This window comes from Gasterosteus aculeatus, chromosome 4 (genome assembly GCF_964276395.1).
Source record: "Gasterosteus aculeatus chromosome 4, fGasAcu3.hap1.1, whole genome shotgun sequence".
Taxonomy (NCBI): Eukaryota; Metazoa; Chordata; class Actinopteri; order Perciformes; family Gasterosteidae; genus Gasterosteus; species Gasterosteus aculeatus.
The window spans coordinates 20120376-20147142 of record NC_135691.1 but is presented as its reverse complement, the minus strand read 5'-3'; the positions used below and the strand labels follow the sequence as shown (position 1 = coordinate 20147142).

The following is a 26767-nucleotide window of genomic DNA, read 5'->3' as shown; positions in this document are numbered from 1 at the left end:
CACGTCAGTCAGGTCAAACCCACCAAGGAAAGCCCCATGGTTCCTATCGCTGAGCCCCCGCCGCCACTGGAAGCAGCCGACGGAGGCTTACTCTATAAAGTCAAGAGACTATTGGCCGTACGCAATAGAGGCAGGGGTAAACAGTATTTAGTGGACTGGGAGGGATACGGTCCTGAGCACAGACAGTGGGTCCCGCGGCGCCACATAGATGACCCTTCACTTATTCAGGACTTTTACAGAGACCACCCTGAGCTACCTGGACCGTCAGGTGTCGGTCCTAGAGGGGGGGGTTCTGTCACACCGCGGTGAAATTGTCTGTTGTTTTACTCTGTGGGGCATTTTGTCTTGTCATTTACGGTTTTATTTTGAAATAATAACTCCTCTCGTTTCAGGTCACTTACCCTTCCTCATGTGTCACCAGTCTGATTGTCTTCCCTGATTCCTGATTGTGTCCACCTGTTCCCCATTCCCCTCCATGTGTATTAATAGTCTGCGTCTCCCTTTGTCCTGTGCCAGTGTGTCGTCATTACCCATGTGTTCTACCTCGTTCTGCCACGTCACAGGTTCCCTTTTGTTGTTATTCAGGATCTTCGATCGGCCCAGTGCCTTCACCTCCACGCAGGTTGTTTTTGGTTTTGCTTAAGTTTTGTATTCCTAGGTTAGATGCAACATTAATCTTTCATAGTTCTTTGTTTTTCCTCCGGAAGGAGTGATTTTGTTTTTGGGACGTTGCCTCCGTCTAAAAGAGTGCGTTTGTTATTTTGATAAGATTAAAAGTTTTTTTTGTTTTCCTCCTAGAGCGGAGTGATTTTGTTTTTGATAGTTTTATAGCCACACTTCTTCCTGGTTTATTTTATCGGAAGAAGTGTGACCTAGGATAATTTCATAGCCCGCTTTAGACTCTGTCTGGAGGACCTTCGCTGCATAAATAAAGATCTCCTTTCCTACCTGAGAACCCTGCGCCTGCTTCCTATCTTCCTCCCGGGCTGACAGACGGCATACAACAAGTTGCCGTTTGGATTCTGCGATCTTTTAAACTTTTTGAATATCATATCACACTGAACGAAATGCATAATGTCACATGGTTAACTTTGCGAAACCATTGTTTCAATTTAGGAAACAAAAATTTGGAAAAGCGCTGTGGATGTTACTGTAGAATTTAAAGTTAAAGTGACTGCCCTCATTGCAATAGCAGTGCATCCCTCCAGTCATTTGGAAATCTTTGCGTTCCATTTCTAAAATAACGTATTCAGATGACTGGAAATTATGGTTTAACCCAAGTACAGCATCTTCCAAGTAAGCCCAAGTAAGCATCTTCAGTACTTAGTAGAGCACCCTTTGAAAGGATTCAACTCCCTGTATTAAGCACACCTGGTGCAACTAATCAAGGGCTTCATTAGTTCAGGTGTGCTTGAGATAGAACACATAAATACCTGGTCTGGCTAGGGTTATTCAGAGTGACGTTTGATTGCATGTTAGAAATGTGCCTAAGTCAAAAGAATTGTCCAAAAAGTTCAGAGAAGAGATCAGTGCCTTGCACAAACAAGCAAAAGGATACAAAATAGATAGCAAAAGCACTGAATGTCCCTAGAAATACAGTTGGAAGCATAGTTCGCAAGTTCAAAGTTGAAGGAACAGTGGTACACTACCTGGACGTGGCAGAAAGAGGAAGCTATCAGCGGCTGCCACCAGATTCTTGAGGAGGCAAGTGGTCAAAAACCCTTGAGTGACTGCAAAACACCTGACGCAAGACTTGGTGGCAACAGGCACTGAGGTTTCAGTTTGCACAGTAAGGCGCATACTAAACACTGACTACTGACCCAAAAGCACAAGAAAAGTCGGCTCCAATATGCTGAAAACCATATAAATAAGCCACCGAAGTTTTGGAATTCTGTTCTGTGGAGTGATGAGACAAAAACTAGAACTATTCGGGCCTATGGATCAGCGCTATGTCTGGAGGAAGAAGAATGAAGCATATGCTGAAAAGAACACCCTGCCTACAGTGAAGCATGGCAGTGGCTCAGTGAATCTCTGGGGCTGCCTCTGGCACTGGAAACCTGCAGCGTGTGGAGGGCACGATGGATTCAGTCAAATATCAGGAAATCTTATGAAAAAACGGCATGCCGTCTGTGATGAAGCTGAAACTTGGGCGTCATTGGACCTTCCAACAGGACGATGATCCCAAGCATACCTCAAAGTCCACCAAGGCTTGGTTTCAGAAGAAGAAATGGAAGATTCTAGAGTGGCCGTCACAAGTCATTAAAAGTAGCATTTTGTGTTGAATTTGGACAAAACCTTTGTAATATTAGTTTCATTAAACTACTTAAACAATTCTTGTGTAATTTGTTTATTGCAAACAGCTGAGAAATTATAGTATATTATGCCAATAAACCTAATGTGCAATGGGGGGGTTGAATAATTTTGATTGCAACTGTAGTAACTTCAAAGACCTCCAACAAGTGCTCTTACTATTTCACTTCTTTGAGGCTTCATCAACAAGGAGGAGAAGGTAAAAAAGGTCAGTCTTTTTTTCCCACAGGTTTGATGTTGAAAAAGTAGGATGATTCCTAAATAGGGCCCATTTCAATATTCATCCTGAAAAGTCGCCCACTTTCATCTTTTTACATCTTCAATTCTTGCTCGTTTTCCACCAGCGCCAACCCCCCTCGGAGCTTTGAGAGGCATTCTGTATAATGTCTTAAAACCCATGCGATAGGGTGGGCCGCAATAGAATATAAACAACTTCAGCTCCCTGTGTTTCCTCAAGCTGTAAGGGAAAGTCAATCTGCTTCTGGCAAGGAAAGAAAATTTTGAAGTTATTGTTCGCTCAAGATCTACCCTAGCTCCCCCTGATAATGTAGGTCCTTTTGACAAAGCTGATGTCTGATCTCCCCAAGGAAGCTTTTAACATTATAATTCTACTGGAGGTAAACTCAATTGTACTAAATTGCCTGTGTCTTACGGGCAGCCTCAATCACTCATTAGGAAAAAAGGGCTCATTTTAGGGAAAGTTAGGAGAGAGGAAATGTGCGCCGTAAGCTCTAATGATTCCAGCACAGCATCTCTCTTTTCCTTCTCTGGCTGAAGTCTATGCATCCCCAACTCTTAATTAAGGGAGCAGGCTCCCTTAATCTCAGCACACAGAGTGCTAATTACCTGCAGGAGGCTTCACCTCCCACAGAGAGCTAAGAGAAAGAGAGTCAAAAGGAGGCAGAGGGTTGAGGCAATCTCAGGGTACAAGTGTCTTTGTGTGAAAGTGTGCCTGTGCGTGAGTGACGTATGAGAAAGTGTGAGTTAGGGGTTGAACCGAGTGGCAGTGTGTCTACTGTGGAGGTGGAGCTAAGAGGTCAGGGGTCACCTGTGGCCCGACAAAAGGGGCCTGAAACCTCCACAAAAAGTCATGCGCCTGGGAGAGGGGGTTGGGAGGAGGAGGCTTATTACCATCAGCACTCGCTTGGCCTAACAATGACGGATCAGCATCTGTACCTCCTGACACTTATCCCTCAGCGAGAGAGGGACCACAACATAAAGCACCAGGGAGGGAGGGTTGGGGGTGGACATCTGTAGATGTGTAACAGCATGTCGCGGGCCCGAGCGTTGCCTGCTGTCAAGCATCGACAGATTGGATGATTTGGGCTTTTGGTGAAGCTATTCATTGGGTCCATTTGGAAGAAGTATCCTTGCAGTAACAAGTGAAGGGTGAGCACTTCACGCACAGGCAGACGAACAGGTGCAGGGTGCAGAGCCTTCGACTGCCTGGACCAGCTTCTTCAAAATATTACAATAATATATGTCCTGAAACCTTTATAAGTAAAGTAGAGTTGGATTGCTGAGTAGAAATGCAATTTGTCTTTAAATGGGTCTGATGTGTGAGAAAGCTCACCTGTAACTATTTCCATTTTGAATAAACAATGAAATCTTAACTCAAGGCCTTTCTATCTTTTCACTGGAAATGTATCTTAATCTCACGCTTGTTATTCACGATGACACCAAAATCTGATATTAGAATCACATAATCATCTAAACAAATAACATGATCATTGAATAGTTTGCTGGCAAATTTTACTCATCTAAAAACCATGACTCCAACCCATCCCATTCCAAAAAAGCTGTGTACAGTAAACTATGTTCCCACTTTCATCTGCAGAAATATTTGTTTTGTTGAGAGCAATTTGGGGAATTGTTCACATAATAAATGCATCGTTATCTTTGTCTTCAAATTCAAAGCTTGATTATTTGTATCAAGCATTGATTTTCCTTTTTAACATATTTCATGTGTGGGGCAAAATCATGTGATTACAATTACAATTTATAAAACAAAACTACTCAGGGATTTTCCACACCCCCCTCCATGGAGCTGTGTACAATGCATGGGGGGGTCCGCGTGAAGTGCAGCTACCCCAGTCCCCTCCCACTGCTCCCGTTTCCTCACTCTAAAAACACTGTGGCTCAACAGCAAGGGAGTGGGGAAGAGTAGATTAGAAATGAAAGCAGTAGACGAGGGGGGTTGGAGTTGGAGGGGCCGTCCTCTGGTCACGACTAATGAATTAGGTATTGGGACTGATGACGGTCTTTCTCATGGAAATCAACACATGCAAAGTAATTAGGAAGCTCTTTCATTAGCTTAAACACAGTTCGGCAAAGAGGTGCTCCTAGTGCATCTCTTGCTCTTTCTTCAGCAATCTCACCAGAGAATCCCTCTGGAGAGAAAGGGATCTATTTGAGCCTTAAGTTTTCATTAACAAACCCGCTGGGATGAATGGGGAGGAAGAAGAAGATGGAGCGGTGGAGAGAACTGAGGAGAAAGAGAGTGCACATTGCACCAAATCCCATCATTAGGGGGTTTTCTCAAAGTTATTTTCGTCCTGCGGAAGGCTTTGATTCAAATTAATAGTCAATTAGCCCGACCGTTAATATGCATGCCAGAACTCCATCCTAGATAGAGAAGCTCATCTGAAAAATGCTCCTCAATCGTCTGACATTTTAAATTATTTCCCTGTCCTCCAAGATTCCCAATTCCAGCCTTTTTTTTCTTAAATGTATATCTTGAGTTATATATGAATGATTCAGGAGGGAACATGCCGCTAAGTGTCTGCAACTCTTAATGCCAATTGGTAGCTGCTTTTAATGTGTCCCTCCTCGTCGACACACAGGTGCTGCCCCTCGGCGTAGTGCTGACTCTGGCCCACATTTCAGCCATGTGAGTTCACACGCGCACGCACACACACATTAGAGGCTTCTGTCACTGTGCTCAGCGGCCGCCTGTACTCCTCCCTCAGTAGCTGGGAGTGGGTCTGTCTGGAGAACATGAGCTCGCTAGATGCCAGGAGACGCTTAAGCTGTCAAAAATCGTGTTTACTTTTCGTTTTTACACCACTCCGTTGCCTTACTCTGGGGCTTATGTCATCTCGGCTACACTTCCAAAAAACTCGTACCACTGCACTTGTGCTTTTCCTCCTGTCTATTTCTCTTAGCGACTCAGTTCAACTCAACTGCTGGATTGCAGAGCCCAACCGAACAAATATGCACCTGGATTGGGTTGCTCTAATGATGAATTCATTTTTTTTAACCTAATTAAATTATGCTGCACCAAACTTTCAAAGTAGCTTTAAATTCAGAATATTTCATTTGTACATCAATTTAATCCTCAGTTTAGTTTTATACTCTGAACCCAATCCTGACTTTAAACTTAAACTTGACGGTTTGGCTCCATCGGGAACACACTCCCCCTTCTGATTAGAATTAATCTTAGAATAAATTAATCCTTGTTGATGCAACGCTGCCCTAGACTTGCTTCTACAAGCCCAACTCAGTCAAGTTCAAGGGAAGAAATGGTTCTTTTGTCTGAGCGTGCCCCACATAAGACTCGTTATTGGCATTTCATTGAGAGAGAGATTTCTCTCAGATAATCTGATCTAGACTTGAATTCTCTTCTCAGAAGTCGAAGGTCAGGCAGAGCAGAGGATCACGCTGACTACATTAGCTAATAAAACACTGCAGCCTTTCAGGTTTGCTTGGATGAGGCCCTTGCCTTTTCCCTCCCCAGGTCCAACTTGGAATGTGTTTGGATAAAGCACATGGGTCTGAGAGTCATTATGCCTGACCTGGTTATGGACTGCGTAATAAGTGCATCCTTTAGTATTGCCTTCCGCTTGGGCCACCATGATAAACACAACTGCTGTTTTCACTGTCTGGACCTTTTAATTAAGGTTGTAAAACAAGATCCTGCCGTGATAGCACTGGCTTGTCTGCAATAGCTGGTTCCTGTGAAAAGTTGGTGTTTGCATGGGGTATTGTAGCGGACAATTATTGCAAAAGTTCAGTGGTGCACCCAAGTATTGGTTGGGAAAGTTGGTAATGGCTTCTAATGAACAAGAAATCTCCCACTTTACAGTTAAGCCTTGTGTATATTTGCAACATAACAGCACTTTAAACCCATTAAAATGTTAAATATAATTGTTATTGAATCAGCTCATTAGTTATGTTGTAATGGATTAGATGCATGCTAATTACATTCATGCATTAAGTCATCAGTTTACAATTTAATAACCGGTTGTTGCTTTCAATACCACACTGTCATATTTCTGTCACTGTCATATTTCCAATGATTAGAATGACACAAAAAAGATCAACTAATTGACGAAATTCTAGAGCAAAGATTACAACGAGGGAGAGCCGGCTTCATGTCGGAGGGAGAGCGTCTAGCCTGCTGTGAAAGCTGATCCACGAATCGAAAAGTTTCCACACCACTGGCCCCAAAATTAGGAACACGTGCTTTGGTAATATGAATTCTACCCCCACACCAGAAAGAAAAGGGGGGGGAGAGAGAAAAAGGCCAGCGCCTGCCTTACATCTGCCGAGACAGACAGAGAAGAAGTGGGGGTTGGGTGTAGTAAATCTTCCCTCTAATGAATGAGCACCCTCCGAAAATATGTCACCCATTGGCCCTGCACGTGGTGAACGTTCAACTGGAGCCCCATACGAGGCCTTTGTTCACTGACTTCTCCCCCCTCAGCACTTTGATCGGTGCAGAAAAACTGCTGCTGCAGTTGTCCCTCCATTGTCCCACCAGCATGCGTCGCCCACAGCTCTCCGACAGCTTGACAAAAAAGAAAGCTTTGTGCTGGTGAGCCTGACCATGCACAAAAACTTTTAGTTTAGTTTTATGATTGGAACCAAACCAAATACGACAAGGCACTGTACTGCTTTGTTTGTGCAGAGAGAAGAGCAGGGAACAGGTTTTGAATGTATACAAAATATTTGCTTAGCATCTGGCAGACTAACCCTTTTGAAGGTGAAGAGAAAGAAGGGTGTGGTGAGATGAATTGAGCAGGGTTGATACAAAAAGGTAGTGTTTGACGGAGGACATTACTGGCTGCACACAAATATCCCGGACCTAAGTCATGAAGAGGCGTAGACCAGGAGAGGCTATTGTGAAACTTCAAAAACAAGTGATCAGGTATCAGGGCAGCATATGCCAGACGTGTGTCTGTCAGAAAGGAGGGCTTTGGCTCCTTTACGTGCACGTGAATGCAGGAAAGGGTTTGATGTAAAAAGTCCCTGCGAGCTCCGTTAACAGCCCTGCACTGTTGGTGCATGAAACGTAAGACTACTGTGACTCTTTTTAGGACAGCCTGTCAAGTCAATTAGCCTTCATGGCAGACAAAACATGCAGAGAGATACCTTTTGAGGTGTTTGTCAGCACCGTTCCAATTTAAAGAACAGGGGCGTTTAATATTTCATGGGTGAAACAACTTCAAGTCGAGTTTAAAATCTGGTTACAATTGTGTCTTGCTTTGAGTCCCCCAATAGACACAAACAGCATTTATTTGATTCTTTCAGTGAAAATCATCTCTGCACACCAATTTACCCAAAGTAATGAGGGCTGCTCTTTAGGGTCAAACAGGACATCTAAAAACCTTTAGCAGAGAAGTCAACAAGGTAAATAGTGGCGTCGCACAGCACATAGCAAAGCAGAGAAGGGCGTTGCGTATAGCTTGGAGACCCCATTACCAAGTCAAGGGGCTTTTTCCATACCTCCAAATGTGAATGGAGTCCCACGGGGCAGTTAACATGACGGCACCCCAGGTAGAGGCGGGGGCTTCATGGATGGGCTCGCAGTCTCAGCAAAGACAATCAGAGACAAGAGGAGAGCAAACAGGCTGCAGAGAAAGGCTCAGCATGGCACTGCCACATGTGGTGTAAACAATGCAGGAATTCCAAATTTCTCTGTCTATCTATGCTTTCATGTGACAAAGGCCCACAATATTTACCTTAACAAAGAACAGATCTCCATATAATCACATTAAATACATCATAGTATCATAGTTGTCATAGGGTTAAGATCGGAGTATCAGTTTTTGACAAATGTATCCCAAATCAATACAACAAAGGCTTCTAATAGCAATAACAATAAGGACGTGTTAACGTCCTTGGCACACCACAGCACGTAAGAAGGTTTTTTTTTTTGCGTCCAACTTAACTTTAGCCTCAACGGGTCTGCGTTGTATAGCTTTATTTCCAATACCTAGCAGCCTATTCTGACTTGCAGCATATGAAGAACTGAGGCTTGGTAAGTGCCCCTCGAGGTCTGATACTCAGGTCTGTACTAGACACAATGCATGGGTTTCAGCTAACTTCACTGTTCATAAATCTCATAATAACTGATGTAGTATAAAGTAAAACATCTGCTGAGGGAGGGAGTCAGGGTGGAGGGTTGGATGTGGAAGTGATCATGGAAACTTAACTAATGCAACAAACATACTTATTTTAACTAAGAACCAGATTCTTATCCTGAACCTTACCAAGCATACATGTACAGAGAAAACCTGAACTGTGAAAACATCAAGGTGAACTAGCTTCTATACAGCTACGATGGAGTTTGTTTCCAAGGCACTGACGCCTGAACGTCACGTCTCTAATCAAAGTGTTATATTTTTGCCGGAGTTGAACAATTATCTACGAAAGAATCCAGAGGAAACAGGGACTGAGGTTGGCAGCGTGCATGGTTGCAGATGCGTCACCATACTCTCTGTTCTATTTCATTTTGTGTCATTTTGCTCTTTTCTACACTGTGACAACTTAACAAAGACCCCTTTTTTCCTGTGAAGGGAAATTACATTTCAGAGAGGTATGAGTCCATCTCTACTTTGGAACTAAGCAATGCAAGCTAAAGATGCAGTGCAAAAACTTTTCTTCTTTCTTTCTTTCTTTTTTTCTTCTTTTTCTTCTTTTTAGTTTCAACGCAAGACATTGATCCCCCTCAAACCCCGCCGAGACACACACACACTTTTGCAATGAAATGGGAGGCAGCATAACCCGACATCAGTGTTGGACCTCTGCAATGCTCTGTGGGCCGACAGCAGACCAGCGATCAGCTGGTTTTGCGTCACTTTTGAATTCGGCTTTGTGATGTGTCACTCTGGCCCTGCTCCTCACTCCCCTCTCTGTGAGCCCAAATCCCTTCCGTCTCGCGCGAGCTAACAGCATGGTAATGAGACGGTGGCAGATGCTCGCGTGCCTTTACAATCCTCCCAACCCCCCGACGCACGCCAAGACCCCCATTCTGCCTGGAAGATGGAGAGGTGCGGAATTATGACTATTTATTTGAACTGTTCTGGAATAGTGCTTTCAATATCTTAGTTCTCCCTTTTTTTTCTCAGCCTTTTTTTTCACTCCGTCCGTGACTGTTGATAGCATTTGCTCATTTCATACTTGATTCATTCTTGATGTGATATCTGAATTGGAAACTGGAAAAATTCGATGAGAGGGATGAATGTCAGGGAACAACGTATATTCCCATGTTATTAAAAAAACAAAGTAGTAAACTCCATTACCGCTCCCAGCCTCCACACCCTTCCCCCGTCCTCTGCGCACTGATTGTCCAAGGGGAGGGAGGGTCCCCCGCACCGCCCTCTCTCCACCTGCTACGCAGCCTTTGTCTTCAGGATCCTCTGCTTCATTTCAATGACAAAGTTTCCCAGGCCGTCGCCACATCCCCCACAACCCCACACACCCGGACCCCTGACTCTTTTCAGTTGTTTAAAGGTCCCCAAGGACAAAATATATCTGCATCTACAACATCAGCCATCCAGTAACCGTCCCTCCACCTGGCCTCAGCAGCCTCTTCTGCCCTATATGAGTGAAACATGTGACTATGTATAGTAACAGTGAGGCTATTTGAATCTTCCCAGTATCATCACATACAGTGAAGTCCTGTCGTGCAGCTCTGATGGGATTCTTCTTTATGCTTTTGCGGTAAAAGTGTGATTTGCGAATTCACAAGTAATGCCATAAGGGCACCATGAGCTCCTCACCAGGTATTGGGTGTAGCAGCAACGTTGTTATATGTCATGGGAGACATGATGTGCTCCGTAGACAGGCTGGGGGACCATAGCTGCTCTTTCGAGAAACACCACAGTGAGAACTTGAGCACCGTGCGTAATGGCTGTCAATGCGTAACCAGCGATGAAAAAACTAAAGTGGGTGGAGTTCAGTAAGGATGCAAACCCACTCTCAATTAATACAGAGGCTCAATGTGAGTTTCAAATATATGAATACGGCAGCATCGTTCAGAACACTGATGTCTCTTAGCATTTTTGATTCAGATCTTTGACCATAACAAAAATCAAAACATTCATTTATTAGTTTATCCTCAAATCAGTTGAGGAAATTAACTCATTAAAGTAATATTAAGAAGATATGATGGACATTGTAAACTAACTATATTTAAACCATGCATAGAATAGACGTTACCCTTGTGTAGCCATCCGGCATCACTGTGTGTGTGTGTGTGTGTGTCCATCAGCTGTGGAGTCGATGTCCATGTGTTTGCTCAAAGGCAGATGGCGGCACAGAGAGTCTGTTCCCACGGGTCACACATAGGAATTTAAAATGCAGATAAAATCCATCACAGAGCCGCATCCTCTCAAAGATGGCAGTAGCTTCAGATGATTTGCTATCTTGAAACCAATCACCGCTGCGGCTCGCGCTCCCAAATGAAGCTTATTGATAATAGAAGGCTGCACAGAAGCGACTCATTACTTTCTGACTGAAAAAAAATCTGGGGAAAATCCAAAATGGGCTTCTATAAGCTTACTAGAGTCTGTGCCACATTGATGAGGGTGTCCTATAGAAATGTCGGCTATGACATGAACTGTAACAGCGTGGATGATGGGTTAATAAAGCCCATACAAAAACTGCCTCTGTGTTCCTGACGCTGTTCCTTCCTTTCTCCCCTTTACTGGATCTTATCAAAAACTGTGACACATCCAAATAAATTCAATCCAAGAGCACAAACTGCCTCTCATACTGAATATAAAACCCAAACAAGAGTTTAGAATAGTTTTCAAAAGCAATGAGAGGAGAATATTTGGATTTGATCTGGCTTTAGCTGGGGCTAATTCTCACTTGGTGTCATTTGGTTGGGGGCTGCTGGGTGTGAATAAATGGTAATTGTAGGTTTGGGCAGTCGGAGGCCCGGGCCAGATGGCCTGCTGCTTGTCTCGTGAAACTCTGCTTGCCCCCTTGGGTTTCTCCCTAAGAGACACTTTCAGTTTGCAGGAAGGTGATTTGGTCAGATCAAATGTGTGTAGGGTTCTATATAATATTATTAAGCAGCAAGAGTTGTGAAAAGAGAACGTCTTGATATTTCCTTCAATCCCTAACCATGTATTAATCTGGCCAAAGGATTTTCATTCATGAGACCGCTATCAAATATGAAAAATCTGTTTTGAAGGTTTTGCGTACAAATGTGGAATCATTCATCTTTGTTGAACTAGGACGCCGGAGCAACTGTATAAAACATTGTTCAAGATGTTTTTTCGCTCTGAAAATAAAAAAATAAAATTAATAGATACATTGATGCAGGTATTTTACCGTATTTCCGTGCAACGTGTTTGCCCAAAGAATTTCATAGTTTAGAGAGAAAAAAATATATATATTTATATATAATATATATATATTTACATTATTAGATTTTTCAAAAAAAGGTAGGCACATGCAGACGGACAGGTGTAGACTGACGGTTTTTCATTAGGCAACCATGATTGTGTAGTTTTGGTGAAAAGCTATCATGCTATAAAGGGTAGTCCAAAGATGCGATGATGTATCCATGAACTTGATTTGGCCTCACAGCCACTGAACGATGGGCACGTTTCTTTCCTCGTGGCATTATTATTCGGATAGGCACGATTTTGTGTTTTACGTACACATGACAAAAGAGCCCAGTTGGCACACGTTGTGAATTGCCACCATAACAATGTAAGTCTGCCACGGGTCAGTGTGTGGTTGTGCTCAAAGTGTCTGAGCCCAGAATATTTCCTCCCCTGGACCATTGTTGTGGCACACTTTTCATACTGGGGTGTCTTCTGTGTTGGGGGGTGGCAGGAGGGCAACTGGGCTACTATCAATAGTCCCTCCTGCCCTGCTTAAAGGAGGCCATTCTGGCGATTTAGGAGGAGAGGGGGCGAGGGAACGGAGGAAAGGCGGGGGGGTTGGGACAGAGCGCACGGAGCGGGGCGCGCGCGCAGACAAAGACTCTCTCCTTCTCGCGCTCCGTCTCTCTCTCTTTCTCTCTCTCTCTCGCACACAAGCTGCGTCTTTTCACCCACTCTCACTCATTCACTGGCGCAGACACACACGAGGCGACGGGCATATGTCGATATATGCAACAGATCCGTCAACAAGGAGATTGCCACGGTTTGCTTTTCAGTCATTTTTATTTTCCAAAAGAGGCAGAGTCTACTTATTTATTTATCGATCTATTTATTTATTTTATTAACTGTTTTTTTTTGGTTGCAACATTGAGCAGCTGCGGAGGATTAACCATGCCAGACGTCTGAGAAAACAACTATTCCCTCCCCCTCGGATTTCCCCCTCAGTAGAAGAATTCGCCACAGTGTGCGCACAGAAGATGAGGGCAAAAATGATCCAAATCAAAGGAAACCTATTCTCTTCGGCACTATTTAAACTACTGTTTTTTGTCGCGCTTACGCGCTGCGCCGCCGGAAAGACTTTGAAATATAAAGTTTACGAGGAGCAGAAAGTGGGAACTGTTATTGCACGGTTGAAAGACGATGTTGCCGGGGTTCTATCCAGACTACCGAGTACCCTGACCTTTCGGTTCCGCGCTATGCAGCGAGGAAGCACGCCGTTCCTGTCTGTTCGTGAGGAGGACGGGGAGATCAGCATTGGCACCAAGATCGATCGTGAGAAGCTTTGTGAAAAGAACTTGAACTGCTCTATTGAATTCGACGTAGTCACACTCCCGACGGAGTTTCTGCAGCTGTTCCATGTGGAGGTGGAAGTGCTGGACATCAACGACAACTCCCCGCACTTCTCGCGCGCCATTGTCCCCATTGAGATCTCGGAGAGCGCATCCGTGGGGACGCGCATCCCGCTGGATGGCGCCGTGGATGCGGACGTCGGGGAAAACTCCCTGCACACATATGCCCTGACGCCAAATAACTTCTTTAAGATCGATGTGAGGACCAGGACCGACGGGGCCAAGTACGCAGAGCTGGTGGTGATGAGAGAATTGGACAGGGAGGTGCTGTCCAGCTACCAGCTGCAGCTCACAGCCTCGGATAACGGTTCACCACCTAAATCTGGCTCTACTTTGATCAAGATCACCATTTCGGATTCCAATGACAACAGCCCGGCCTTTGAAGAGCAAGCTTATATTATTAATTTGCTGGAAAGCTCTCCTCTAGGGACTCTAATGATTGATTTAAATGCCACAGATCCAGACGAGGGCACTAATGGGAAAATAGTCTACTCTTTCAGCAGTCATGTCTCGGCAAAGATCTTGGAAACATTTAAGATAAACCCAGCAAATGGCCACATCACTCTTATTAAAAAAGTGGACTACGAAAGCACTGCTTCCTACGAGCTGGATGTTCAGGCTCAGGACATGGGCCCAAATTCCATTCCTGGACTTTGCAAAATTGTGGTGAAAGTAGTGGATGTAAATGACAACAAACCAGAGATAAACATCAACCTGATGACGCCTGGGAAAGAAGAAGTTGCCTACATCTCAGAGGGTGCCCCAGTGGACACCTTCATAGCTCTGGTACGTGTTGACGATAGTGACGCTGGGCTCAATGGCGAGGTGGTGTGCAGGCTGCATGGACACGGACACTTCAGACTCCAAAAGACCCACGAGAAGAACTACATGATCCTCACTAATGTCACGCTGGACAGGGAGAAGAGGTCAGAGTACAGTCTGACAGTCATAGCTGAAGACAGGGGCTCCCCCAGCCTCTCCACCATCAAACACTTCACCGTTCAGGTGCTGGACGAAAATGACAATCCCCCAAGTTTTGAAAAAAGCCGCTACGAGGTCTTTAAATCGGAGAACAACTCTCCTGGGGCCTACCTGATGACTGTGGTGGCCTCAGATCCAGATCTAGGCACCAACGGCCAGGTCACCTACACCATCATGGATGCTTTGGTTCAGGGGAGCCCCATCTCCACCTACGTCACCATTGACCCTTCTAATGGCGCCATCTATGCCTTACGCAGCTTTGATCATGAAGACGTCAGCCGTATCACTTTCACCATCCAGGCACGTGACGGGGGAAACCCTGTTCTGTCAACCAACACCACTGTCCTTCTCACTGTCTTGGATGAAAATGACAACCCACCCAACATCCTCTCCCCTTCCCTTCGGAATCACACCGCTGAGCTGCCGGTGTGGAAGTATGCATCACCTGGTCAGCTCATCGCTGCGCTTAAAGTCACAGACCGCGATGCCGGCACTAATGGAGAAGTGAGCTGTGCCATTGTTGGTGGCAATGAGGATGGGTTGTTTGCGATGGACACACGTCGATGTGAGCTCAGAACTAACGGCAGCCTGGAGCAGGCTCCCCGGGACATGATGGAGATCAGGGTGGAGGTGCAAGACCGGGGGACCATTCGGTTGTCCACAGGGGCCCTCTTTAGACTCTCCCTGCAGGAAAACATGGACATCTTCCCTGCTCTCTATCCCACAGGCTCCAGCCAGGCCCCACTGGATCTCTCCCTCATCGTCATCATATCTCTAGGTGCGGTTTGTGCTCTCCTGCTCATTGTCATGGTTATGTTTGCTACTGCCCGCTGCAGCCGAGAGAAGAAAGACCCCAGAAACAATTATAACTGCCGTGTGGCAGAGAACAGCTACCAGAACCATCCCAAAAAGCCTGCTAGGCAGATCCACAAGGCAGATATCACACTGGTCCCAACCGTTAATGGGACTCTGCCTATCCGGGCCCACCCACGTTCCCCTTCAGCCTCCCCGATGCCTGAGAGGGGAACCCTTGGCAGCAGGCAGAGCCACCATAGCCGTCAGTCCCTCAACAGCCTGGTAACCATTTCCTCCAATCATGTGCCAGAGAACTTCGCCCTAGAGCTGGCCCACGCTACGCCCCCAGTGGAGGTAAGACAACTATATTTCTATGTCTAATGATTTTATTTAGTTCCATTTAGACCTAAATCCTAAAAAATACCTTAAATACATAGCTGTATTAGTTTTACGAATGGATTTGATGTCTCTTAAAACCTAAAGACATCCCACTTGCAATATTCTATTCTATTATGAACATTAAAATATTTTTTTTTCTTATATTCAGTATTTGTTTCAAATAAATTGCTCCTAATATTCTGTTACCTTCAGCTCTTTGTGTCATATTTTTGTTGATCATCCCATTAAGTCAAATATATCATGCCACCAACCCCAACCCACCTATACATTGTCTTGTGGTCTTGCTTGTTTGGTTTGACTCCAATCATTTTCCCCTCATTTTTTCTTTCCTTTTTTTCTTTTTCCCTTTTGTTTCTCTTTTTTTTTGGTTTCTCTTGGGATTGTAGCAAGTCTCACAGCTTCTGTCCATGCTCCATCAGGGCCAGTACCAGCCACGGCCAAGCTTCAGAGGCAACAAATACACCAGGAGCTACAGGTAACACACACACAACATTATGCTTTTAAACCTTTATTGTCAGATATCTTTTGTTAAAAAATAATGGTAACTCTATTGTACACTTCTATATTATCATGACCACATGATTATGTCTGCTATGAGTGCTTTCTCACAGGCCCTTTAATCCATATCCAGGAACATTTGGTTTAGTGTCAAACTGTATGTCCAATAACTTCACATTTGCATAATTTTATGTAAAACCTCTTCTGCAGGGTGGTCTTTGGTTCTCAGTGCACCGTGTTATTCATCAGTAGCAGCGCATTCCCTTAGGTATTGATATTAGGCTATATTGATTCAACCGGTAACAGGTTTCCTTGGGGTATGAGTTTTTCACGTATAGCCATACGTGAATAGCCGTAACAACTGATGTTGCTCTTTGGCAGGCAGCAGAATTTATTTTCACAGCTCACTGCAGAGCGCACAGTAGTCTTAGCTAGTCTTTAGCTAGTCGTCTTTAGCTAGTCGTCGTACGTGTATTGAGATTGAGTCATGGTTATAACTTTAGAACAATTAATAACCCACAACTTAACATAGTAAAACACCATGACAAAACAGTTTGACACAACAATTTGTAACACTAATAATTGTAAATTTATAAAATTACCCTGCTGAACTGCATTGTGGTTAGCGCTCCCCCGCCATCAAAACAAGAAGAAACTCTTTTGCTACATGAAAACAATGCAGGAGGAACAATGGGAGAGCAGAGATGCACTAACATAACGTGTGCCAAAGAGAGGAGCTATGGGCGGAGGGTTTTTGGTTCTAACAAGCTAACTCGCCGGCCAGTTGCTAGTGAGTTGTTCAGCGAGCGGTTGACAGCGGTCCTCTTTGTCGTCAATGAATGAATATGTTTACTCCCCAAAAAATACTGTGGTATACGTGATACCGTCAGAATCTTAGAAACCACTGTGATATGAATTCTTTGGTCATCGCCCAGCCTTATTTGACCCCAGTGCTCTATGAGAAATATATCAAATCCATCTGCCTGTCTCTATTTGCAGATTTGCCCTGAATGAGATGGACAAGTTCAGTCTGAAGGACAGCGGTCGTGGAGACAGTGAGGCAGGGGACAGTGACTACGAGGCTGGAAGGGAGTCACCCATGGACAGGCTCCTTGGTGAGGGCTTTACTGAGATATATGCCCCTGATGGCCAGCACAGATCGCATGCAGGTACACCCCTAGTCCTCCATCCATCGCACCCCACAACCTCTCATTCATGCCCAACCATTACGCTCGTGTCTTAGCATCTACTGGTGGATCCAGAGTTCAGTCCTTTTTCAGGTTGTACAATGCATCAGATTATTAAATTGGAGCAATGATTGGAGGCCAATGACTTTCCTCATTGTTTTAATCTGCAAAACATTTGGACAAGTACTTAATTCAAATTAACGGGAGATTTTATATATGTGAGAAAAGTACTTTATACATGTAAAAAAATAGCAGAAAAGGCTTATATCTTCTCTCAGCAACATGTTATGTGGAAACAGTTAAATATCAATGTTGTTGACAATTTGAGCAATCAACTAATTGTTCAGCTCTTAAATAGTTAGAATTGAAATAATGTATCTGTTTGTTATATTAAATTATTCTATTATAGTGTTTCACCTTCGATTATATCATTGCACCCCTGAAATCACCCCCATCTCCTGGAAATCACCCCTTTTAGTTTTGTGACCCTTTGACAGGCCACAACAGGTTGAGAAACCCATGATCTACACATAGCAAAGCTCCATATCTCACTTTATTCATCAGCTGCTTGTTAGCAAAGGACTGTTTCAGCCATTCCGGCATGTCTTTTTGCTGCATTACGAGTGGCTGGATGTTTGACAATGTTACTGAATGTATTCAACCATTGAATAGTTTCTCCTTGCCGTTTTCTGTTGTTGAGATATCTGTCTGGATGGCTCAACTAATCCTCCTTTACAGCCACCCATCTCCTCTCCCTACTGTAACACTGCATGAACGTTTCCTCCTCTCCTTAGCGAAGTTAACAAGGAAGAACTTTGAAAAGTTGTTGAACATTGTTTGACCCGTACTAACTTTAAAATATTTTACTTTCCAAAATCCCTCGTCCTCTCAGCTTGTCTTAGCTTACTTCGCACAGGTTGCAAGCTGCCGCAGCTTCTTTTATCAAGCCATCCCTCTTATCCCAGAGCTCCCGCTTCTTTTTCAGCCAGCTTCCCACACATTAATCACTTAACACTACATTTGAGCTACATCCCATTTAGAGCTGACCCAGACAGGTAGACAATCTAATCACCAAAACCTCCTGCCTCCCTTCCCTCATAGTTCTGCTCGTTAGTCACTCGTCCTTTTTCTCCACATTCGAGCCGTCACTTCCAGCCGTCCAAACTGAAGCCCTCGTCCTCCTGTGATGAAAAGGAGCCACTTAATTGCCATGTGACGAATAGTTGCCATGGAGTCGGCGCCGAGTTGCGCTCGTGATTAAGCCCTGAAGAGCATAATTATATCTCGAAGCGCACCTTTCACCCCGCCTCCCGCCCCCGTGTCCACTGCAGCATGGATGATTTTCAGCAGTATTTAGTCAGTGCCCTGTCATTAAGCCTTGATATGGTCGCCTTCCCTGCAGAAGGGACCAGTGAGGTAGAAACTATTTATTTCAGGCTTAAACAATAGATAAATTATTGTTCTTAAGAAACCATGACGAGTACGACAGTCTACTCTATATTCTGCTTTGGCTGACTTACTTATTTCTGAGAAAGTGAGACGATAAGATCAATACTTGTTCTAAAAAAAACATTTGATGGTGATACATTTTTGTTGTTATTTTTCCACGCACTGCAATTCCACACTAACATTAATATGTTGCAAATAAGTCTGTGTGGCGCTCGCAGCAGCGGGGCAGAGAGCTTAGCATAAAAACTGCAAAGGGGAAGGGGGGGGGGGACTTCTACCCTGTGAAGAGTTGAAAAATACACCCATCAGCTCCTGTAAAATATATATATATATATATATATATAAATTAGCTAGCTGCTGGTTATCTTTCTTGACAAACCGCTGATTACGGAAGTCTTGCCATCAGCTGTGGTAGCATCAAACCTGAGCAGAGACAGAAACAAACTTGAGTTGCCAACGTTAATGCAATTCAGAGATACTGCACCTTTTATGTTTCTGACAAATCAAAAAATAATAACTTTACAGTTTTGACTTGAGTTCAACCTCTTTAGACAAAGCATCTGTCTCAGGGGCTGTTTTGTCCTGCTTCCTGTCTGAATGCTAAGCTAAACTCTAAAACCCCCATATTAATAGCAAAAGCACGACATTAATATAAATATTTTACTCCTGCAATAAAGGTATTTGGCTTATTAGCCCAAAATTGCAAGGCCGTGAAAACCGTTTTACTCTGGCCACATTGTTTCAAATTATTTTCATTATTTAGAAAATAACGTCACAATTGACATTTTTAAGACCAAAGAATATATGCTTGTTCTGAGGTTGTTCTTCAGAGCTGTGTGTAGAAGTGGGCCTCTCCACCCCAGACTCTGATATACCGCAGTCATTGCTTTGATCAAAAGTACCCTCACTGTTGAGATCTGACCCCATTCGTTTTGCACAATCAATGAGTACTGTCACAGTGGCAGTTGTGTAGTGTTCATGAATACTATTTCTTATTGACCTTTTAGAAGGGTAAAATAAGCACTTGTATTGGTCAAAGTCAGTTCACTATTTAAGAGAGGTATGCCGACTACACAGCCTATAGAAAATAGGAACAAATGTATAAATTTAAACCTGTGACAGTAATTGAGGTTATGGAGTTTGAAGATGTGAGCATTTACCAACCAAGTAGTATCCAACATAAGGCAGCATCCGGTTGCATTATCGGAAATTTGTAGTATATAGGGCTCATGGAACCCCGGCTAGGAACCAAAAGTCATGATTGCTCAGCATTTGTTTCTTACATTTTGACCACTCTTATTTTTTTATTGGTCTCCTAGTGGACCACTCCAACTTACAGAACTACAATGCTAAATACTTTAAATGTTCCCTGAAACGTGTCACCACATTGTAGTCCTCAGATTCAGGTTTGCTAAAAAAAAAACTCTTCACAAAGTTCACAAAGCCATCATCGGCAACGAGTCATGTTTGTCGTTCTAAATAAACCAGCCAGAGACATTTTTGGCATGTAAATCAATTAGTAAGGCAGCTGAATTGACTTCAGTCAATCAGATAGGCAAGCTTTCACTTAGTGTTTGCCTTATATGTTCTTATTTGTTTTTACACTAAAATCTTTTGGGTTAAATCCTTCATTTTTACACTTTCATTAGAAAGGCACCCAATCTGCTCTGCCCCCGCACTCTTTTTTTCCCCCCTTTCCACTGCACCCAAATGCACTTTTCATCTGCTCTAAGATGTATTATAAATGTTGCTTTCATGTTAATGAGGGGATAATGAAGTCCCTCAATAGCACGACTGAAAGCTCTGCACTCCTTTAATGAAGGCTTTAAGTTGGCATATTTGATTTGTCTAATTTATTCTTCAGAGATTTTCTATTTGAAGATTTAATATTGAAAAGAGCGACTTGAAAGGGAAAGATGCAGAGCTTTTAGAGGACGGGTTATTTTGAATCTGTAATAGGCATTGATCGGCCTCTCGGAATTGTCTCTCTGCGGTAAATACTTTGGACGGTACTGTAGCAGGCACTGCTCCTGCAGAGAGCCTTCCACACTAATTAGAGCAGCCTAGCAAAAAAAATAAAAGCACCTGAGGGGAGCTGGGGGAGATAAGCTGTATGGGAGATGACTCGACTGACAGGAATCATTTTTGCATCACTCTGATTTATTATCTGATTAATAGTTGTTTTGTTGAAACATGAAACAAATACAAGATAATTTGATCTCTGAGTCTCTTCTGCAAAATTTGCCTGTATCTAATACAAACACTATCCTGTTATATATAACGGAAATTGAATTGAAGTGCTCTATGTTCTAAATGTAAACTTTTCAAAAAATGATACATTGTTAGGGTTTAAAATAGAATAGAATTCTGCCTTCCTCAGCCCATAAAGTAGAAAACATTTTTTTACTTTATCCTCTTATTTTTCTGAAAAGCGAATATATTAATATATACCCACTGTTTTCACTTCAAATTTAGTCTATGGGTTCCCACATTTTTGTGATTCTTTTGACCAACTCCTACTTGTAGTTCCAATTCACAGATTGTCACATACAACCAAACATGGGCACATAAACCTGCACGGCTCATATAATGCAGATCCGATTGCAAAACCAACCTGAGTAAACAAGGTCCAAATCAGTGCAACTACAGATGTCGTTTCAAGTGTTTAATCCATGGAAAAGATCAACACTTTCAGGTTGGAGCTTCTCAGATGTGAGGAGCGTGTGTATTCTATTACTGCTCGGTATTCCTGATTACTTACAAATATTTCTGTCTTTCTTTCTAGCTATGAGGCTTTGCACAGAGGAGTGTCGTGTCCTAGGTCACTCAGATCAGTGCTGGATGCCCCCCCTGGCCTCCCCGTCTTCGTCGTCTGACTACCGCAGCAACCTCTACATCCCTGGGGAAGAAGCCCGCCAAGCAACTGACCTCTCTCAGGAAAAGCCCCCGCAGCCCTGCACAGACAGCGGCCCCGCCCGAAACCAGAGCTTCTCTACCTTCGGCAAGGACCTAGGGGGTGAGGAAGGTGAAGAAGAGGAAGGGGGAGAGGGAGGTGGGGTTGATGCCAGAGATGAGGACTTGTGTGGGACCACGTCGCTGCTGTCAGAGATGAGTAGTGTGTTCCAGCGGTTGCTCCCCCAAGGTCTAGACTCGTACATCCATGTTAACGAGAACCAGAAAGGGACCAGTCTCAGCGGAGTGGGCGTACCCATGACTGGATCTTTAGATCGCAGAAGATGCCACCTCCCTGGGAAGCCCAACCCCTCCGTCCACCAGCAAGGCGTAGCGGCCTGGGCCGCCAACACCCACTTCCAGAACCCGGGAAGCAGCATTGGGCCATCTGGCCATCACCAGGGTGGCAGCTACCACACCCTGAAACCAAGCACAAAGCTCAGCTCCCAAAGCAGCTGCCACAAGGGCTCGCAGGCACCCAAAAGCAGCCCCCAGAACAACAGCCACAACGCCAAAACCCACAGCAGCCCGATGCTCACTGCACTGGTCAGCCCCACTCTGGTGCAACCTTCCCCGGCACCGGTGCCAGCAGCGCTCCTCGGGCCCTCCTCCAAGTGGCTGCCAGCCATGGAGGAGATCCCAGAGAACTATGAGGAGGATGATTTTGACTCCGTGCTCGGCCACCTTCAAGGCAAACGTAGTGACAGCAGACACGAGCTAGTGGACGCCAGCGACCTGGTGGCTGAAATCAACAAACTCTTACAGGATGTTCGGCAAACCTAAACTTCCTGTTTCTGTTCCTCTTTATTTATTAACTACCCACAGACTGCTTTCTTTACTTTAAAAAAAAGTGAGGGACCATGGGTGGGAAAAGGGAGAGAAAAAAAACAAGACCTGCAATTGTCGTTAAAGTTGCATTTCTAATGTAATAATTGTGTTTTGTGAATGCTAAATATCCCAAAAAATTGTTTGTAATTGCTGGTTTGGTACGCAATGTACTCTGTGTCACTGTATTTATCTTTGTATTTTAAAAATACATTTGTATACTTATATTTATTTAAAAAAATGTATATAAACTAAAAATAAGTCTATTTTTATATTTTGAATGCATGTTGAGTACGAAAACCTTGAATCAAGACTGACATGCGATCAACATTCTACATATTTAAATTGTCTTTTGAATTGTTATTCTCTCTTTATTTGTCACTACGATATGTATACCGGAATATATCAATGAATTAATGGACACCTGTCTTTGTGAAATATTGTTGGGAAAGGGGATGGTAAACAAATAAAAATAACAAACATTGTTCAGGTGTTTTATATTTGATTTTCACTCTGCTTCTTATGAGCAGGGAAAGAAAACTATATATATTTGGCATGTGATCTGACATGAAGACAATTTCACTCTGAAAGTAGTTAAAGTGGCTCTTCATGTCAATGAAGATCAGAATTCCTATACAGTGTCAGCATACTATTGAAAGACCGTAAGTCGTCGTTGTCCCACTGTCAGCAAAGAACAGACCATTGCAGTTGATTAAGACTGACACCTCATACTAGCAGTTGTGTTCAACACAATAATGATTCACTGAGGGGGCTATTTGCCTTGTAACCCTTTCAAAAGGCAAACCCATCAGCATCATGGACTGCATTTTGCATAACACTATAACACCATGATGTGCTTAATCTAAACTATAGAAAAATGTTGGATACTATCTAATATACTGTAGGTAATCCTGTTTGTTTTCTCTTTGACCAGTGTACTCTCAATACAATAGTTTAGTAACTCATTTCACAGCAAAGGGTTAGTTGTGTGTGCGTGTGTGTGTGTTTGCTACCACTTACCAACTGGTGAATAGCATGGAAGTTCGTAGTTGTTCCCTTTCCTTTATGATGATAAGTGAGTGATGCTGGTTTGTTTAGTAAAACTGATACTATACTAATGTCATTGAAGTATGAATACATTTAACTGATCCATACGTTTGGATTTTCTCAATGGACTCATTAAATCTTCAAAGATGATAAAAAACCGTAACCCTTCACCAAACCCATCACCAGTCTTCATCTTCACACCGGCTAATTTAAGGTTTTTATCAGTGTTAGCAGATTGTGTGACTCGCATCAGCTTGTTTGATTAAGCTTTAAGGCATTTTCCAACTGTTAAATGACTTAAGATTGTAGTCTCAGCCCAAAAAAATAGGCACACAGAGGCTCTGCAGTGCCACTTGAGTTCACAAAACAAAAGGATCAACCTTGAATGTATGGCGACTAATGGTAGAAATTTGCTGTGAAAGCAGACGAAAATAGCTGCTGTGCAGAAAGAGGAGGAGGTTTTATGGATAGATTTGCTGCAATCCCCAATGTTGTCTACATTGGGGATTTCACAACCTCCACTTGTGAAATCACCACCCTCCTCTGTTGCGTTAACGACTAGATGATGGGTGACACCTAGAGGCTTATCATAGGCACTGTAAACCAGTGACTACAGCACCCGGCCCTTACCACATCACTACTACTGCCACTCGCAGCAACAAGCCTGACATGGAGCCAGAGCAGACAACCGGACAGAGCCCCCTGGAGGACAAACCCCCACCCTGCAGCTTTCAGGGTACCGGCTGAATGGACCAGCAGACTGAGAAGGAACCGCCATGGGACACCCATATTTTCATGCAAAGCTTAAATTGTTTTTTAAATCATTAAACGAAATCACTGTATTTTGTATAATTCAAAATACATTGTAATACAGAACAGTACATTAGAGTTTACTGTTCACATCTAAATTAGGCTATAGCCTCAAATTAATTGTTGTCAGTTTTTGTTGACTGTTAACCAATTATAATTTGCTTCATATTCCACCCAAACTCACAAATCCACAAATCTTAACATGAAACAGTTTTTTATTATGATTATAGTATTAGTCACAAAACACAACATACTTTTTTTGTTCCTATAGAGAAAAACAAAAGAATTAAGGAAATAAGTAAACTGTAGAAGGTTGGTAGTACTGTTTTGAACACTGTATGAATTACATTTTCTGGGGAAGTATTTATGTTGGTTTGTTCTGTATTAGAACTTTAAGGTATTATCAAACGGGGAAATGTTCACTGGTCTACAATGTTGATGTCTTCACTGTGTATAAGCACCGGGACTGTGCTAAGAGGCTTTCTGGTTTCATCAATAACGATCTCATTAGTTTGACTATGTATAACTCCAGCAGTGCTTTCTCACACTATGGTATGTTTCCATTTAGCCATGACATTGCCAAGGCCATAGATATGGGCTCCCGCCATGTCACTGTTCCTCCTCATTGCAATTTACATTTCTGCAGGCTGTAACAACTTTGGTACACAATACCACCCCAGTAATCTTCTTAGCACACCTGTTTTTGTGGAGATCAGCACACTTGAATCCTGAAGAAGAGACGGATAACACCAACTTTAACCTTTACAGGGAAGATCAAGGAATTCAACATCCTTTTTCCCCCCCTGCTGATACAAAAGGATCAGAACTCCACATAACCACCAACAAAGTGTTTCACAGTCCCGGTCATTGGCTGGATAAACCCTGTTTAAGGATAAGTTGGAAGAATCACACTTTGATTGCTACGAAGCTATCCCAAGTAAGAGGCTATTGTCAGTGTAGAGGTGTGTGTGTGTGTGTGTGTGTGTTTGTGTGTGTTTGTTTAAACCTTGTTTTGTTAATTGTGTATTTTCTCCTTCGAAAACAACAGCTTACAAGCAACATCTTATGATCACCCAGTGTCCTCATCCTATCAATACATAACTTTTATTTAGGTGACTCTTCCAAGCCAAAGTACATCAATTTCAGCAAAACTGTTTAACTTCTTTTTTATTTTGTAATTAAAATTTATGTCAGAACAAGTGGGTTCTCAGTCTGCGACAGAAGAGTGTAGACTTTCTGCTGTCCTCATGTCAACGGGTCGTCCTTGATAGCAAACAGTCCCATTGACTGAGTGGCGAGCCAGCTGGCAGAAGCTGCGAGGAATACACAGGCTGCGGGAGGTAGTGTGGGAGTGATAGGTAGGTGGAACACCAGCTGGGAGCTGTGTTCTGTATGAGCTGATTGAATTCATCTGAGGTTCAGTGGTTTATAATCAAATAACCAAAAACCTGATCTGGTCATTGCCTCCAAACCACTGTGGAAGGTCTCAACAAACGCAGAAATAAGTGCACTAAAGGCAGATTCAAACAGTTTGCGTGGCAACGTAAAATTTTCTTCAACATTCCCTAAGATACTGCAAACCATACAACCTTTGATCTCATTCAAAGACCCAGTAAGCAACAGTATAATACGTCTTGTAATTGCAAAACTGAAACACAAAGCACACAAAGAACAAAAAAAAGGAAAGGAACAACATTTCGCATAAAACATTATTTACCTCCAAAACATGCAAAAAACTTTAAGGCCAGCATGCTATCTTCAATCATACACAGTGTTGTTGTTGTTTTGTACAGTAAGATAAAGAAACACCTCCATAATAATGGATATTATTTCCCTTGCTTATGTGCAATAGTTTGTGCTATAGAACCAGCCGTTCTGTCACCGGCTCCACTAGTTCATATCAATGTGTCCTTGGGTAAGAACCCCAAATTGCTAGTGAAGTAAGTGCATGTATGAAAGGGTATGAATGGTACAATAGTCAGGATGTGCATGAACGGTGATGAATGGTTACATAGTCGCTATGTGTGTGTACACACCATGGACTGTTAAACCGCTTTGAGTGGTCAAAAGACTAAAGTGGTACATCTACCGTATTAGTCTGGTTTCCTGCACTGCAGACACCGACTGTAGCCGCGATGGAGCTACTACCATCGGGTTAGTCGAAGGACACACGGACACACGGGTCTACTTGGCAATATACTTCATTTTTCTTTTGCGGTGAGCAGGTTTCGACCATCTGCGCCCCCGGCCTATGGACCACCTTGAAGTTAAAAGGTTGTAGAGCCAGATACCACCGAGTAATCCGGGCATTGGTATCCTTCATACGGTGGAGCCACTGCAGCGGAGCATGGTCCGAACAGAGGGTGAATTGGCGTCCCAGGACGTAGTACCGCAGGGTTGACCGCGCAACGGATGGCCTTCTCCACCGTACTGTACCTGGTCTCTCTCTCAGATAGTTTCCGGTAGATGTAGAGGACCGGGCGGTCCACCCCCTACACCTACTGGGACAAAACGGGGGAAGGCTGCTGATGGCTGCAGT

General features: G+C 43.5%; 1 protein-coding gene across 1 annotated transcript in view; it reads left to right on the top strand.

Annotated features, from left to right (window-relative positions):
• pcdh18b (protocadherin 18b) overlaps positions 1–22856 on the top strand; it is a 37476-nt gene extending 14620 nt beyond the window's left edge. The window contains exons 2-5 of the mRNA XM_040174699.2: positions 12812–15415; positions 15847–15935; positions 16958–17127; positions 21380–22856. Of these exons, the coding sequence (XP_040030633.2) occupies positions 12914–15415; positions 15847–15935; positions 16958–17127; positions 21380–22329 (3711 nt within the window). The 5' untranslated portion in view covers positions 12812–12913 and the 3' untranslated portion in view covers positions 22330–22856. The remainder of the gene's footprint in view (positions 1–12811; positions 15416–15846; positions 15936–16957; positions 17128–21379) is intronic.
• The last annotated feature ends 3911 nt before the right edge of the window (positions 22857–26767 follow it).